Consider the following 18,781-nt stretch of genomic DNA (forward strand, 5'->3'; position numbering starts at 1 on the left):
TTTGCAATCTTGGATATGAATGCAGATGTGGAATCCATTGCACAAATTCTTAATGAAAGAATGCATTATTATGTTGTAATTCCAGTACTCCCAACAGTATCATAATAACACGACTCATCTTTCACATGAGCTTGGTTTTGAAATGCAAAAATGGGGCACAATGATTGCTCCATTGAATACAATGGACCTGTGGAAAATATTACAACTGGGGGTTGTGAGTTACACTTTACATCGCAATGCTTTTACTAATAATTGGGTTCAATGGAAGATGATACTTGATGCATGCCACATGATGTTATTTCTTCATACGTAAAATGTGGGGGATCACTCTCACAAGTTATTTAATCATTCAATGATATGGCTAGTATGTTTTTGGATATGCACATAGATAATACATCTCTTCCACATCAAAGACAATTACATGTGAACAATGCTTATTTGCCACGTCAAGAATTTCAGTCCATGGTGCAAATGCTTACCGTCCTATCTTGCCGTATCCTCCAGTATATTTTTTGGGCATGCACTACAGGCTTGCTTGGAGAAAAATTAGAGATCTTCTCAAGCTTTTTCAACCTAATCCTCATCTTGATTCTCGGTCCAGGTTAGCAGATTGGAGTTTGCAACATTGTTTACCTAATGCCACTCTTTACCTTCTACTGCCAAATCAGTTCACATGCAAATTCTTCCTTTTGCTTAGACAAAGGATCATGCTAACTGCATTTAGCACATGACTACGTTTTTAAAATGGTGGATGAACGTCTTACATCACTTAGCGAAATGTAAATTGCCTTTAAAATAAAGTCAAGTCTTTTCTTCTGGAGATGTCTGAGGGATATATAACCTTCTGGTGTTCCTCATGTGAAGGGAGGCATTGCTACTTCACCTTTGTCAGATGTCCTGCACTTTTGGAAGTAGTTCTTCGCATTTTATGGTTCTGTCCTTCAGCTTGCAGTTTTTTGGACAGATAGACTGCATATTCGAGAGAAAGTTTCCCTTCTAATACTTTTCATAAACACTTTTGACTGTTGGGCATTATACCTGCAGCTCTCAAAGTTTCTTCTCACATTTCACTTGGCTCAGATGTCCATACTTACGACCATCTTGAAGACAAGAAGTATTTATAAATGATCCATTCACATTTTTCAAAAGATCTTTTCAGCAACCACTGTATGACTGCTTTATGGTTCATGATATTGATCCTGATCAGTGTTCTCTTTATGCATAATGTTTCTGATAGTGTCTATGTTCTTCCTAGACATATTCCCTTTGTACATTGTGCATTTTCCACTGTTTCTGATACGTTCAACCTTATACTAACCTTCTTGCTAGCATCACATCTTGTACAGTGTGTGTGTGTCTGTGAGGTCTTTTCCAGCTACATGTTGCACTCATGTCCTTGACATGCAACGCAGACCCATTTGGAAAAAAGATCAACATTATGCTATAATGTTTTTTGCTGGTGCCTGGTGTGGTCAAACGTGACCGAATTGGAAACTTAAACACAACACCCTTGGTTGTTGTCTTATTTCTTTGCAAGTCATGTTGTCCAAAAAGATACAGATGTATATTACCTGCACCCTGGATTGACAAGCATGGCAATACATTATGGCACCTGAACAAATTCTCAAAATGCTGGAAACCAATCTTGGTAGAATTTTGGAAAAACAAATTGCCCTTGTAGCAAAGGCTGTTCTTTTGATATGGAGTGCTCTTTATGGGGGGCTGAAATAGGCCAACATTGCATTGCCTCAGCTTAACATTTAAGATGTGAACATGCAACTCTAACTATGGTATTGCATTCTTTTGTAAAATTTTTGAATAGCATCTCTCAACAATTGCACGCTTGATTTCCAGGTCAAAGATTAGGGAAATTCTTCTTCCTGTTTTATCAAAGGGTCTCTCCACATTCCCTCTTCTTCCACAGGTTAGATATTAGATACTTTTATGGACACTTTGCCATTCCAGTCTTTATGTCTACTCCTGACTTTCACTGCAGCAACTGTCACATGATTGCTAGTAATCTAAATATTAAAATGCTCAATATGGTTTCATGGAAAATGCATGTGCGTGTGTATGTGCAACTTTTTTCTGCACTTCACATTATTCCATATTGACTTGAGTTAAGCTCAGACTTCTAACATCAGTTTATCCATTGTACCATCGGGCATAAAATCTGTGACAGACCAAACTGTTGACAAGCCCAAAGCACATTGCCTATGCCTTCTTACTTTGAACTTTGAGTTGTGACAGTATGGGTGCAATCATGTGAGAGAGGAAAATTACTACAAAGATTCTTATAACTCATAAACATGTCACCCAAACTGCTGTGAAAATATAAATGCTCATAAGAGGCATAGAAGCATAAATGTACCATATACATACTTTTCAATAGATTCCGAAACAAACTCCAAAGTATCACTCAAGGCAGCCATTAAAGTAAGTTTCTGGTCATCTGTAATCAATTGTTCCTGCATCAACACTTAATATCAGATTAATGGACTGTGATGGCTAGAAATAGAAAACACAGATTCAAAACCATTGTACCTGCTTCACAGGTCTATAGCTCAGCAGAAGATTTGTAATCTCCATTTCCACTTCCATGCCTTCAGCATCAAAAAAGTCTTCCTCTGGTATATCTTTGCCAAGCTGCTGCAAATAGGAGGCCTCTAATAGTGCATTTGCTGATTCTTGTTTCATCAAGTTCTCAACATCTGACCGTCCAACAATGCTAGAACTAAGGCTTCCCAAAACAGCCTGCAGATCAAACAGTACCAAGGTCATATATTGTCCGTGGAATCAATACTAATAGCAACAATGGTAACAGTAATAGTAACGGCAACTTATGCCAACAATAATCATGTAAGGGGACAGTACTACGGAGAGGCACAGTACTGTGCTTCAGATATATCATACATGTCATCCATGGTGTGTCTCAAGTGTTAAGCAGTTCGATCTGCACTAGTTTGTTCCCCAAATCCCCAAATTGGTCAAAAACTGTGCTTGGGAAAAGGCTGAGATGTGAATAGGGGCTTGTATGGATGGGGAGTAAAATAATAAAACAATTAAAAAAAGAAAAACCTTTGAATAGGGCTTGGGTGTGTCCTATGATATTGTGGATAATGTGGTTCAGGGTTGGATTGGTGAGTGCACAGGTGGCTCGGCAGAAGGTGAAATGAAACATGCTTCTAACACAAAATAAACCATAGCTTCCAGTAAAACACTAATCAAATATGACAAGAAACCATGATCCACAACCATAAAATAGAGCAAGAAACCATAGCTATGGTATATATTGATGAAATGCATATGGCATCAAGCAACCATGGCTGTTGAGATCTAAGACAAATCAAGACAAATGAACTATTTTAAGAGGTCGTAACTCTTGCACGAGAATGCACCATCATGGTAGGTGGACATGACACTCATTGTCATGTAAGGTGGGATGTCCAAGAAAGATCCTCAAAGTAGGAAAGTACAAATGATGTGCCACCAAGCTAAATTCCACCTTATATTAAACCCTAATTCCCTAGGTTTAGAGGTAAATATCTCTTTGAGACAAGTGAAGCTCAGCACCATCATGACATTCGGCGCTACCCCGCTGCTCCGTCTGATTGTGCCTGCCCTCCCCGTCTGGATCACGCCCTTCACCTCTACCTGCTCGTGCTCGCCCCCCAGTGGGGATCACACCCCTCACTCCACCAATTCGCGCCCCCCCTAGATCGCGGCCCGTTTTGTTCGTCCCCCCTGTTTCCACCCCGCCTGTCCGTTTTGCCCCTCGCTTGGACGTTTGTCCCCCGCCACCTTTGGCCGCCCACACAATGAGCCATTTCACCTGCTTGGCGCTCCCCCCTGCTTGTCCATCCAGGCATGACTGGCGCCCCCCCCCCCCCCCCCCCCCCCCGGGGATGCGCTTCCTCCATCCGCAACCCATTTTTTGAATTTTATGCCTCTTCAAAAGATAGAAGTTGTGAAGAAAACAGTGGAGTAGTTGCTAGGGTTTGCATTGAGCAAACATAAAGTGTACGACCAAGATAAAAGCACAATAATACAAACATAGACGTGCAAAACTCAAAACTCCAACACAGAAACAAACACAAGCAAGGGAGAGAAAGAATACAACTTTGAAGTGAATGAATACTGTAAATGAATGAAGAGTGTATAGACTACCTAAGGGCAAAGTAGTAGTGTCGGAGAGTGACATCCATTGGAGATAGATGCCAAGTAGTGTAACTACCAATGGAAAATGAAAGAGTGCTGAATAATGAAGGGGAGGAGGATGGTCACCAAAACATAGCAGTTGAAGGCTGAAATTTGGTAAATGTAGCAGAGTACAACCAATGAAGGCTGAAAATTGATCAGATCAGCTTTTTTTTTCTATATCTTTCCCTGAAGCAGAGAATTGTCACACAACAATAGGAGAGGTGTTTGTTGATGTAAGTGGCCTGCCGGATAGCAAAACGTAGTATTGTAGCAGCCGCATGGTGGGAGAGATGGCAATAACCTGTTGCCTGGCACATGAGATGCTGAAAATGCAGACTGACTAATTGCTATGATGGCGCAACAGATGGAGACCTCCAAATAGCAAGATGATGGCTAGACCACCTAGGGTAGATATCGATGGGCTATAGCCAGTGATGGCTGTGGATAGTAGATAGTAGGTGGTTGAAATCAACACGGTAGAGTGAGAAACCTACACAAAAGGATGAAGATTCAATGGGGCAGCCTATCTATTTATAGATGTGGATGAGCCCTCTCAAATTATGGTTTCATTGAAACTCTCTCAAACCACACACCTTTTTTGCATTTTTCATTGAATAAGCATGTTTTGGGACTATTTAAGAGCCTATCAACATGTAACACATTTTTTAGCTCAACATCCTCTCTCAGGCCCAAAACAAGGCAAGAAAGGAAGGCCAACCCAACTGTGCCCAAGGTGTCCCACCCCCAAAGCAACCAAGGCATCACACAAAGGGTGCATGGTGTTTGTCCAGTGGTTTACCAAGACTACAGAGGCGATGTTTATTTTACCAAGGGAGTCCAAGTAGTCACCCCAAAGAGGATAGGGCATCTGACAAAGGGTGCTTGTCGGCTCGCTAGTGGCCTACCAAGTCTTGCAAAGGTGGATGTAACCACAATGAACTTTGTTGGGTTTTTTTTTTGTGGGTGGTTTAAAGGGTATTTTTAGAGATGATAACTATACCATACAAGAATGGTTAGGTTGAGCCTATCAAAAAACAAACAAGCTATTCAACCACTAAAGGTGTCAATGATGAGGGAAGGGTAATGAAGGAATGGTTGTGTGAAGTGCAAACCGCCAATGGAAATAGCTTAGGATCCATCTAGTGGTGCTCTGCAAAATGAGTATGCTACATGTTGTGAAATTCTTATGCAACAAGTCCCACTTGAATAGTGTCTCTCTTGGAAAATTGCTCACTTGCCCAAGAGCCCTTTACAAAGATGATGAAATTATGCAATGCAAAAGGAGGTACAATAGAGGGGGGTAGAAAGGCTGATGTCAAAGACTAAGTGCCGAAACCTATAGAATACCAACAAGGGTAGCAACCCCCTCTCAACCATGAATGTTGATATCAAAGAAGGAAGAGTCACATATTGATCTTCATGTAGTACCGAGGACCATGATATGAGGAAGCATCCTAGCTAGAATAATAAGATAGAAGTTACCACCATGATAGCATCAAGAGGGATGTTGCATGATCCACCTCGGAGGGGAAGTCTCCAGGCTGGTAGAAGAGCAAAACTCCTACGATAATAAAACCATGAATGGAACGGCGTGCATCCCCAATCTCCAACCTAGGAAGGACTGGTACAAACCTGCATGTTAGCCTGACACTAGTGACAAAACCATGCAAAAGAAATAAAGATCTGCAAGTATAGAGGTTAGTACTAAGATGCACCAAAAAATTAAATAAAACTAAAATGAAAAGATAATGAAATGAATATTATAATGATGCAAATGTATATTTGTATGTGATAAATGCAACGGAAGACTTAAGAAGAAAAATCTAAGGACAAAATCATATGGGTTCGACTCAACAGACTAAAGATCTAAGAGTACGAAGATGGAGCTAATCTAAGGATGTGGCCATCATTACGTATGCCCACTAGTAGATCTCTACCAATGAAACACTTGATGAGGTGGGGAGGTAGTCCTAGATGGAGGTGAATGTAAAGTTGATACGAAAAATGCAATGGAATCGGAACTTGCATATTAATCAACCAATCCCTCAAGGGTAATGAAAGAAACTGTTTGTTGAGGTTGTCTACATGCCACATGTCTAGCAAAACTGTGCTGGCCGAAAAAGTAGATGGGGGAGCAACAGGATGCTTAGCCCCACTAGACTGTCTAGCAAGAGTAGAGGCAATCACAACGGTTTGCTGAGATTCCTTAGGAGGAAGACCCTGCACCTTGATATGACACTCCTTGTCCACATGGCCCAATCTTTGGTAGTGTATGCAAAACCTATTTTTCTTAGGAAGTTGTTGCCATATGGATTTGGTTTCTTTGGTTCCGTTTGAGGAAGAGGCATCACCCTTTGATTGGCTTGTCTTTGTATTTTGTGAGTTCTTGCTACTGCTGGTTTTTTCTCTTGAAGAAGAGGCAACTCATCCCCTTTGCTTTGAGTAAGACTATGTGGAGGCTTTCTTGTGGACTTGATCATGCAAACTTGCGTAACACAAGAATTGAGACTTAAACTCATAGAAGGTCAGCAATTTGGGTAGTGAGATAATGTGCTGGATAAAATGGAAGTATTTGTTGAACAACTTGTTCAAGAATGTGACCTAATCGTTGTTTGACTTCGAGGAGTAGTAGTTACAAACTCTGCGAATAATGATCAATATTCGGTCAACTTGACTTTCAAATCATCACCTTTCTTAATTGAAAACACTTGAAGCTCAAAAACGAGATTGGTACGTCCACTGCGATCTCTTGCCACATAGTGGTCAATAAGATGACTCCAACACTCAAAAGTGAGGGAAAAATGCTGTAATTGAGTGTGAAACTCTAGAAGCAACCCCTACATTAACTCAACATTGGTTGTACATTGAAGCACTGCAAAGTCTCCATTGATAAATGTGATTAGGGTGAGCTAATCAAGGGTCTGACATAAGCTCTAGATTGATGACAAGGTTCCAAAGTCCTTGAGATTCAAGCACTTGTTGCATGAAGTTCAACCAAGTGGTAAAATTTGACCCGTTGAGATAATTCTTATCTGCCAAGGCATTCTTGGCCATTGCAACAGCAGTGGTATTGCTAGGAGATGGATAAGATGTGTAATGAGGGTAGGGTGGATAGGGTAGGGGAGGGGAGTACACTTGGGAATTAATCCTAGAGCGCCCACTATATATGTAGAAAGTGTCCACAGTGAATCTAAATGTGGGCATGGACTAGCTAGGTATATGCTGGTAACTGCATGAGAAGCCCATGGAGTAGAGATAGGTACACGTGGAATAGAGGATGGGAATTCCTATATAGTAGTGACCCATGTAAAATGTGATGATGCACCATAAGCAAAGGATGGAAATCCCTATATCTAAGAGGTCAAAAGAGGTGTGTGACTAAGGGTAGTGAGGGGGATGCTCATCACAAGAGATCAAAAGAGGTGTGTGACTACGGGTAGTGAGGGGGATGCTCATCACAACCATCTTAGGGAGAAATGATGTGATTACTAGTAGAAAGGTGAGGGGAACTATGTTAAAGGGTGGGATTTCATATAATGAAGTTCCATGGTGTGAAGTGGCTTGAGGGTGAGTGGATGATATAGTGTTAAAGGCTGCTACACCCTGTAATGATGCACTGTGATGTGAAGGGCTAGGAAAGTATAAGTATGAAATGGAGAATGAGAATGTACTAGGAGCCAAAACAAAGGTTTCAACTCCCAACGTGGAGGATGCGAAAGTGGAGTGAAACCCAAGGTTTTGAAATGAAGAAAAGAGAAAATTGAGGTATGGGCTTGAAGAGGGTGGGATGGGAGGGATATGAGAAGAGTGATTTACATGCTTAAATGAAGCACAAGATGTAGATATACCTGATGAAGGATGTCTGCTTCAAGAGTCCCCTCTATTGAAGTTTACATATAGAAAATCATCTAGATCTTGCACACCAAAAAGAGAAACAAAAGAGGCTTTTGATTCATACGACTCAAATGGATTGTACAAACCTAACACTGGGCCTGGTTGGGATCATGAAGATGGATTACCAGTCGTCCCAAATGTTGTATATCCTCCATGATCAAAGAGATGCCTAGCCTTACCAACCAGTCCGGATGGATTAGCAAAGTTGGCAGGAGGGTTGTTGTAACTGCAACTATACATGATACGCAAGTGCTCTTGAAACTCCTTTGACATAAGTCTAAAATTTGGAATACGAGAAATTAAAAAAGGTGAAGGTGAAGTTGGGATGTTGTGTTTCTCCCCGAGTTCATAATGCCTCCTTAGGACCTCCAATGATGGAGAAGCTTGATAAGACATCATGGGCCCCTAATAAGAAGTTAACTAGAACATTGTGATTCCGTTGCGAGTTGTTCATGTGCCTCACACAAAACCTAGGACTCCACAATATCCACAAGATACTCTTTACAAGAGCACCGGCTCTAATACCATGTGAAGAAAACAGTGGAGCAGCTCCTAGGGTTTGCACTAAAAAAACACAGAGTGTATGACCACCACAGAAACACAACGATATAGACATAGATGTGCAAAACTCAAGCACTAAAAGCAAAACTCAAAACTTAAAAAAAGAAACAAACACAAGCAAAAGGAGAGAGAAAGAACACAACTCTGCAGTGAATGAAAACTGTAAATGAATGAAAAGTGTACAGAGTGTGTCATGAGGATATGTATTTTTGAAACCCACTTAACATGTGGATTAATTTTTAATCACATGATTAAGTAAATGATGCACATGTGAGGTGCAACTGGGTTTAAAGTAAATTCACAAGCTTACGACCCGAAGAAATCACGGGATGTCGAAGGCAAAAGTTGCTATAAGTTATGCCGCACAGGTACTTGGTGGTATCTAGTGCCAGTTGTTGGCCTAGGTCATCCATTTGGCCATAAGTGTTAGTTGGTAACTACCTAACGCCGATTTGATAGTCAAAGATGGCGTAGAGACACTCGGGAATGAAAGTTGCCTAGCCAATTTAATTATTGGCCAGTCAAATTATTTCTCAGGGCACCGAAATAATTATTATATTAATTTTCAGTATTTTAAGGCTGAAAATTAATATTTAAGTATGAAAAATGCTGGAAAAACCATTTGGAAAGGTTGCCACTTGTCAAAAATGCCCATGCAAGATTGAAAAACGTCTTTAGAGATTGGATAGAGGAATTTCTATAAATTCAGCCTGCAAGAGAGAGGAAGGAGAGGCTGCTGGGTTGATTTGCACCATTGGAGGACCTTCTGAGGTAGCCAGGGGCAAAAGAAGACCAATCAACAGCAGGAGTCAACATCTACAGGCTGTTGAGGCAGGGCAACAGCAATAAATGATTGATTTTCTTCAGTTCTTTGCATCTACATGCTGTTGTGGCAAGGCAACAATTGCACATGACTGATTTTCAATCATTCTTCGTGACAAAACTTTGAATTTTCTCTCTCTACAGCTTTCCCTCTCATCTCCTAGCCATTTCATAGCCTTGCTCCCAAGATGTTACCATTTGGACCCTTGGAGGCTGAGAAATTGCAAATTTCTTTGTTGTAAACCCTCATTTATAGCAGAAATTAGGGTTTAGCAATAGCCTTGGGAAGCGTGTCAAAAATTGAAAGCTCCAAGACTTGGATTCAACAAGGTTGAAGGTGAAATTCAGCTGAATTCAAGTGGAGGACTAGCCAACCATTGAATTTGGGACATTTCCATCGTCTATGAAGTGGGTGAAGGCCAATCGAGTGCCCGAACCAAGGGGCAAAATAGATTGAAGACTTGCTGGTCAATTTGGATTGAAAGAATCCCATTGTAAATCAACTTTTTCTTCAATAATGCTAAGGAAATACTGAAAGGGACGCCAATTTTGGGGCCAATCGGGTGTGCACTGTCCAAGATCAGTAGGTAAATTTGTATTTTCAGATTTGCATTTAGTATTTGCTGCTGTAATTAGGTTGTAATCAGGGATTTACCACTCTATCCATCCAAGGAGGAAGGCTGGTTTCAGAGTGCCCAAGGGCAAAGCCATAGTATTAGTCACATCCACCAGAGGCAGATTCCCAGTACTATTAACCACAAGTCGGAGATGAGAGAGTGTCACCAAAACATAGTAGTCGGAGGCTGAAATATGACAAACGCAACAATATACAACCAAAGAAGGCTCAAAATTGATCATTTGGAGCATAGAACTATCAAGCGATAATAGGAGAGGTGTTTGATGATGTAGGTGGCCTGTTGGACAACAAAAATACGGATATTGCAGCAATCACATGGTGAGAGAGATAGTAGTAGCTTGTCACTTAGCACCAAATGGTAAAAACGTAGGCTAATCAGCTGCTATGATAACACAAAAGATGGAGACCTTCAAATCACATGGCTATGGCTAGAAACATGCCACCTAGGGCTAGACACTGATGGGCTGTAGTGGACAGTAGATGGTAGGTGGTTAATGACTGAAATCTGCACGGTAGAGTGAGAAACCTGCACAAAAGAATAAAGATTGAATGGGAGCAACTTGTCTATTTATAGATGTAGATGGACCCTTCCAAATTAGGGTTTCATTGAAACTCTCTTGAACTGCACACTATTTTTGCGTTTTTCATTAAATAAGCATGTTTTGGGCCTGTTTAAGAGGATAATTAGCATGTAATATATTTTTTAGCTCAACACAAGCTCATCCCTATTTCACAAAGTAGAAACACCCAATGCATAATAATCTAATACATAAGAGGTACTTTGAGAACCCAAACGAGCATATCTAATCAATGGTACATCCAACTTACTATTCTGCAATATCTGTAACAACCATTTTGGCATAATCTTGACTTGCTTAATCTCTCATCTCTCATCAAGCAGTGTATCATTCACATTCACGTCAAGGATAGGCCGATCTGTGGTATCATGAGAAACATGTATAGGTTGAAAAATTGTCTCATTTGGTGGTATATGTGGACTATGCACCACTAAAAAGGCAACAAAGTGTCATAGATATCTTGTGAGTATACATCTATCTGTTTTGTATATGTAAGTAAAGACTAAATAACATCTTCCACAAAGTTAGTATCATAGCTAAACAAGATAGGCTTAAATTAGACCATGTCATGTTTCAGGTGCAGAGAGAGAAAGCTCAACCCGTCGCGTCACAAGCTGCCCCCCGCTCCGTTTGATCGCGCCCGCCATAGATTGACCACACCATCGTCAATGCCCGGTTCGTCAACTTGCCCCCCCCCCCACACTGAGTCCCCCTTGCCTCGATAATTCGCTTTGTTCCGCTCCAACCGATTCGCCCCCGCTCCAATGGATTTGGCCCCGTCTCTCCCCCTACTCCAATAGATTCAACAACCCTAATGCATTCTTGGCTTTTGTTGCCCTTGTTGAGAACCAATCTGGCTGTACAATAAAGACTCTCCGTTCAAACCGAGGGAGGGAATATATGTCCTCTATGCTGAATTCTTTTTTGAGGCAAAAGGGCATTGTTCATCAGTTCACTACTGCTTATACTCCATAGCAGAATGGGTTTGCAGAGAGGGAGAATCGGTCACTCATGGAGATGGCCACATGTATGCTGAAAGCAAAGAGCTTGCCACACAGTTTTTGGATGGCAGCCGTTATGTATGCTTGCCATGTTTTGAACAAATGCCCCACCAAAGCATTAAAGAAAATGCTTGGAACAACCGGAAACCTTCTGTTGGACACTTTTGTACCTTTGGGTGTCTTGCATATGCATACATGCCACAAGTACTCAGAAAAAAGTTGGATAACAAGGCTGTCAAATGCATTTTTGTGGGATACAGTAGTGAGAGAAAAGGCTACAAACTCTATGATCCTGTCTCTAAAAAGGTGTTTGTCAGTAGGGATGTACTCTTTGGTGAAAAATCAGAATTATCCCTTGCTGGTTTAGACACATATTAGGCTGCCCGTGATGTATTTGAAGGGCTGTTGCCCATTACATTTGGTGACTCAGCTGGTGTTTCAGCAAGTGAACTCAATGTTCAGCCAGCTGCTCCATTAGAAAATGCAGAAAATCAGTCATTGGCTGATCTGAATAATCAGCAAAGTGCTGAAACTAAAATTCAGTAAGACCTTGTGCACAGTCAGGAGGCAAGACAAATGCCTAGATGGTATTTACAAACTATGAAAGATAGTCATCTGGATGCACCCATGGCTGGTCGTACTAGAAGGCAAGCTTGTATGCATGATATTGCACATACCATGGAGTTTGTTATGGTAGCAAGCACAGTTGATGATGAGGAGCCTCAATGTCTTGAGGATGCACAACAAAGTGTTCATTGGATGGTAGCAATGCAAGCTGAATTGGATTCTATCATTAAGAATCAAACATGGGATTTAGTGTCTTTGCCCTTTGGCAAGAAAGCATTGGAACAAAATGGATCTACAAGCTGAAACGGAATGCAAATGGATCCATTGACAAATATAAGGCAAGGCTTGTAGCTAAAGGCTATGCATAGAAGAAAGGCATTGACTATGAGGAGACATTTGCTCCTACCTCCCACATGACAACCATCAGGTCTATGGTTTCTTTGGCTGCCCATTATGGATGGATTATGCATCAGTTAGATAATAAAACTGCATTTTTACATGTGGAACCTCATGAGAAAGTATATGTACAGCAGCCCATTGGTTTTGCAGTTGAGGGATCCAAACACTTGGTTTGCAAGCTGAAAAAGGTTTATATGGTTTGAAACAAGCTCCTAGAGCTTGGTATGCAAAGATAGATGTTTTTTTGCTCAGCCAAGGGTTTATAAACAACTCATATGAGTCTACCCTTTACGTATGTAAAGAGGGGGGAACCATGCTGATCATTTGTCTATATGTTGATGATCTTTTGCTTACAGGGACACATGCTGATCAAATTTCAGCATTCAAACAAAATTTGCAGCAAACTTTTGAACTGTCAGACTTGGGGTCTTTGCATTATTACTAAGGCATTTAGTTCATACATGATGCTAGAGGTATTGCTTTATCACAATCAAGATACATTGGTGAACTTCTTGAGAAGTTTGGCTTACAGGATGGCAAGCCAGTCTGTACACCAATGGAACTTGGACTAAAGCTGTCATTACATGATGACAATGATTTGTTTGATATACACCATATGCTCCAGCAGTTGGATGTCTTATTTACCTATGCAACACTACGCCGGATATACAGTTTGCAATTTCAACCCTGAGCAGATACATGCATCAGCCACACATGTCACATTGGCAAGTTGTTAAGCGTATCTTTCATTACTTGCAGGGTACGAGATCTCTTGGATTGCTTTATGCCAAGGGGGGACTACTGCAGTTACATGCTTACAATGATTCTGATTGGGCTAGTGATTATGATTCTCGTCACTCCACTAGTGGCAATTGTTTCTTTCTTGGCTCATCTTGTATATCTTGGCTTAGCAAGAAACAATCCATTGTTGCCACATCGCCATGTGAAGCTGAATACAAGGTACTTGTCACTACCACAGTTGAATGCATATGGATTAGACGCTTGCTAGTTGATCTGGATGTATATGTTACGGAGTGTACTTCTTTGTTCACTCACAATCAGAGTGCGATTGCAGTGGCACGGAACCCAGTGTTTCATGCACGCACGAAACACATTGAGATACATTATCACTTTGTCAAAGAGAGGCTACATGCAGGTGATATCAGCCTTGTCTATTGTCCTACCACCAATAATGTGGCAGACATCTTCACCAAAGCTCGTCCTCGTAATAAATTTGAAGCATTTCGCAATGCTTTAAATTTGATCTCCTTTGGTGGCGGATGATCCTTGTACTTTTGATCACTTTTCACTCTAGGGGGGTTTGTTGGGTTTCTCACTCATGCCTACGCTCACAAAGGAGTATCGGCGATCAGTAGGACACTGCGACAGTTTTCACTCTTGGTACGAGAGGCTTTTTTCCCCACACTTATTATCTTGTTTCGTATGTGCTTATGTTATGTCACACACTTACAGGCACTTATTGTGTTCCGGGTGTGAACACCCCCTACAACCCTAAGATTTAAGGGTTGTACTTCGTACTTTTAGATCGTACTCTTTTAGTCTATTGCACTGGGTGTCGTACTTCACTCTACGCACTGTCTATTGCACTTTGAGCTGAGCTTCGATCCTCTCTCCATCTCACACCAAGGATCAAGATAAGTGGGATGGGTTAGATGAGCTTGCATGCTCTACCATAGAGCTTTCAATGTCAAAAACTTTGCTATTTAACATAGAGAAATTGAAAAGGACTAGACACTACCATTGCCTAGAGCAATTGGTAAGACCTTCCTATCATGGCCATGACCTATGCCGACGTTAGACCTCAAATCATAGTTGCTTTCGTACGACGTACGGACAGGTTCGTACGGTACGAACCGTACGGTACTATGTATCCGTACGACTTTTGGGCCTATTTGGGCCACGTCGCCTACGCCACTTGGATCCTGCGTCCCACGTTTTTTGCGCTCCCGCTTTTAATCCGCCTGTCTGCGTGGCACTTTTTGGGGGGTGGGAAGCCTTGGATATCTCACCCCACCCCCTTTTTCAGCCATGCACTCCCCTTCCCAGCCCTCTTTGGATTCCTTCTAGCTGGCAGCCCTCTCTTTGACCGTTGACCCCTCTTTAACTATTTGAACTTTGACCCTTCTCTCATCTACAAAAGGCGCTCCTCTCCTCTATGCTTCCACACCAATTTAGAAAGCCGTTGTGACTTACCATTCTCGAATCTCATCTTCCTCTCTTGGATCTTGATTCTTGAATGGACTTATGATTTGTCATTCTCGAAACTCACCTCCCATCCCCTTTTTCCCCCGCACCCTATGGAAGCATTTGCCATTCTCAAATCTCACCTCCCATCCCCTCCATCCTGCACCCTATCAAAGCATTTGCCATTCTAATGTCCCATCCCCTCTCTCTCACTCTTGCTCTTTCAACTTTACCCAACCCTCCGGCCTCTCAAGTCTCCCTCTCAACTTTCAAGAGTCAAGACTCAAGCATCTCTGTGTGTGTGTGTGTGTGTGTGTGTGTGTGTGTGTGTGTCTCTTAGGCCTCTTTATTCGTCATCGGCACCATGATTCGTGAGAAGCATGAGGCCTTCAATTTGCATGCGATCCATGTGGAGAGGGACACAAAGAAGTCCAACTCCCACCATTGGACATGCAAGTATTGTGGGAAGCACTATACAAGTGGTGCAACTTGGCTTCTCCAACATCTGTCCAAGATGGGGGGGCAAGTTGCTCCATGCAAGGAGATCGCTCGAAACATTGCGGAGGAGATTCTCACCAAGATGAGAGAGGGATCCACAAGAGGAGGAGGAAGTGGCTTATTGACACCAACTCCTATGCCCACTAACGAGGAAGCATCCAATGTGGGGGTATCTTCAACTGATGCGGGAGAGGCCTCTACCATTGCTGGTGGGAGCTCCACATTCGCATCCGGCTCCGGTAAAAGACAAAGAGTGGAGGCTTATGCAGTGCCGGAGAGACAATCGTCCCTCTCTCAAGCTCCCGGTCATGTGCGTGGATCGGTTGCCTTTCTTAGAGAAAGGCAACGACTTGCGGACATTGGACCGGTGTCACATACAACGACATGAGGACGAGAAAGATTGACGAAGAGAAGGAGAGGATTGATAGAGCCCTTGATCCTATTCACGCCGCATGGATAAAATATGGTTACTCCATTCTCACCGACGGATGGAGTGATCGTAAGAAACGGGGCATCATCAACGTACTCGTCTCATGTCCACTCGGCACTTACTTTTTGCAGGTCGTAGATACCGGCAAGAGGGGGAGAAAAATGACGGGCGCATTCATCTACCGCCACATTCGACAAGCCATCATTGAGGTATACATTGCAATTCGAGTTTTAAATTTATTTCACTTTCTTTCATTATGATAATATCATGATTCATAATTGAAATTTGATTTATACATAACAATTTGTAAATTGTGGTTGTAGGTGGGCCCCTCAAATGTGGTGCAAGTTGTTACCGACAATGCATCAAATTGTCGGCGCATGGGTCGTTTGCTTGAGACCGAGTTCCCTAGATTGTGTGGACTCCATGTGCAAGTCATTGTTTGGACTTGCTCATGGAGAATATTGGGAAGCTCAAGTGGGTGAAGAGGATGGTCCGCAAAGCTACATCAATTGTCACATTCTTCAAAGTAAAGGTAAAGATACTTGCAATGTATCGTGAGCATAGTACACTAGAGTTGAAGAAGCCTTCTTCAACTCGCTTTGCTTACATGTGGTTATTGCTGGAGTGCCTTTATGAGGTGCGGTCCGCCTTGCGCCAGACAGTGGTGTCTACTCTATGGAATGAGTGGGATAAGCATGAGATAGAGGAGGCCAAAGCCATGCAGCGCTTGTGCCTTAATGAGCAGTTTTAGCAAAAAGTCCATGCCTTTGTCATTGTCGTGACTCCCTTTTATAGGGTGTTACGTATGAGTGATTGTGAGGGGTCCACCATGGACCTTCTCGTTCACTTCTTTAAAGCGGCATTGATGGAGGCACGTGCTTGTACAGTGATCACAAAGACACAACGTACACATGTTTTAGAGATAGCAGAGAGGAGATGGGCGTGGATGCATAAGCCCATCCATGGCTTTGCCGCATTGGTACATCCGGCTACAAGTCACCGTCGGTCATGGATGATAGAGAGTTCTGTTCAGACCAGTTTGCTTATTTGACTCGTGTGGTTCCTGTGGATGACCACAATGCAGTGCTAGAGGAGCTATGATGCTATGCACATCAAAGAGGACATGTGGCTTTTGCTTCTCCCACTTGTTGGAGGAGAGAGTCACTTGTGAAGCCTTTATTTCGGTGGCAAAACTTTGGATACGCATTGGAGACTCTTCAACCCTTAGCCATGAGGGTCCTTTCCCAGAATTGCTCTTCGGGTGCATGTGAGAGAAACTGGAGTGTCTATTCTCTCATTCACACAAAGATTCGTAATCGGCTTAGCACACAACAGTTAGAGCGGCTAGTCTATTGCCGCACTAACTTACGCATGACGAGGGCTATGATGAGCATGGGTAGTTTGAAGCAGGTTTTTAAAATTTGTTATTTTAACTTTTAAACTTTGAACTTTGAAGTTTAAACTTTATACTTTACAATTTAGACTTTAGCATTTACAATGATCAATCTTACGTGCAACACTGCATTGTGTAGGTGAATGTTGATACATTCAAGTTGACGGGTGACACTCTTTCGAGTATACATAAGGAGGTGGACGAGGAGGAAGAGATGATTTTTGCAGAGCTCTAAAGAGAGCTTATAGCAGCAGATACTCGTGACACTCGCAGCCAGTGTGCTCGTGGGCGAGGAGTTCGAGTAGGTGGTAGCACGGTCATGGTCATTTGATGCCCTCCATTATCGAGGAGGGGTGGTTCGAGGGCTTGCAGACATATGTAAGGTGGGGCTCTAGTAGCTCACATCTTGTGCCTCATGATGACATCCCCCCCTTGCCAACACAGTCGCCACCTAGGAAGCCATCATTTGAGGATGAGTATGAGTGTGTCTCATCATCGGATGCCGAGAAGTTATCTTCAAACTCTCTTGATGAGCACTCAGATGGTTCTAATGATGATGATGATGATGATAGTGATGCCTCATCATATATTCATATGATATAGATCTTTTTTTTTTTTTTGTATCAGATATACTAGACTGTAGTTGTATCGCATGTTTTGTGTAGCCCATACAACTGCGATGGTCACCCTCATGTATTCATCTTATTCTGTAATGAAATGGCTATTTTCACTTTAAACATGTATTCTATGATCTATCATTTAATGATTTATGATTTTTGTTATTTAAAAAATCATCTTAATTTTCTTCGTACTAATATTGTACCGTACGTTATGAAATCATAAGGTACCAATTAGTACCGTATTTTATCATACCGTACCGTATTGTACCTTTCGTACCTGACAACTATGCCTCAAATCCATAAGTTTGATGGAAAAGACTTTTATCCATGGAAGGTATTAGTGAAGTATAAAATAATGAAACGGGGCTATTGGCCCTTCATCAAAGGGACCAAAGTTATTAATCCATCAAACCCGCTTGATGTAGAAGATGATGAAAGAGCCCAAGCTATAATCATGCTTCATTTGGATGAATGCTTGATTCATCACATTGACCAAGTCTCCATTGACAAAGAGAAATGGAATGAGCTTGAAAAGCTTTATGGAGCTAAAGGAAAGAACTCTAAAATTTTCCTTACGATCGAAATTTTTAGCTTGGAGTATAAGCAAGGAGAAGACCTAAGTAAGTTTATCTCTCACATGAAGGGGCACATGGCACAACTATCCTCAATCATGCTTCAATACATTATGAAGATGCCGTTGCAATTCTCTTGAAAGCTGTAAAGAAGATATTCCCAATCCTTGTAGCTACTCTTATAAATTTCCCAAATCCAACCTTGGAAAGCATCATGCAATCTTGTTTAGATGAGAAGAAAAGAAATCCGAAAGAAGGCAATACTAGTCACGCATCTACTTCAATAACCTGTGAGCAAGTCTTGGTTTATAGTGTATCCACTAAATGGTCCTTCTACAATAAGAAGAGACATCTTGTCAATAACTCTTGGAAAAAATATCTTGACAAAATGAAGTGCAACA

General features: G+C 41.8%; 1 protein-coding gene across 3 annotated transcripts in view; it reads right to left on the bottom strand.

The window, feature by feature from the left end:
- SEC8 (subunit of exocyst complex 8) overlaps positions 1-18,781 on the bottom strand; it is a 177,119-nt gene that overhangs the window by 3,016 nt on the left and 155,322 nt on the right. For all 3 annotated transcript variants that reach the window (XM_087666018.1, XM_087666017.1, XM_087666020.1), the window contains exons 19-20: positions 2,545-2,754; positions 2,383-2,468 (exon numbers count right to left, since the gene is read on the bottom strand). In XM_087666018.1, coding sequence (XP_087522144.1) covers positions 2,383-2,468; positions 2,545-2,754 — 296 coding nt within the window. The remainder of the gene's footprint in view (positions 1-2,382; positions 2,469-2,544; positions 2,755-18,781) is intronic.

Source organism: Lygodium microphyllum, chromosome 24 (assembly GCF_053477565.2).
Source record: "Lygodium microphyllum isolate KBCC chromosome 24, Lygodium_microphyllum_v1.1.10, whole genome shotgun sequence".
Taxonomy (NCBI): Eukaryota; Viridiplantae; Streptophyta; class Polypodiopsida; order Schizaeales; family Lygodiaceae; genus Lygodium; species Lygodium microphyllum.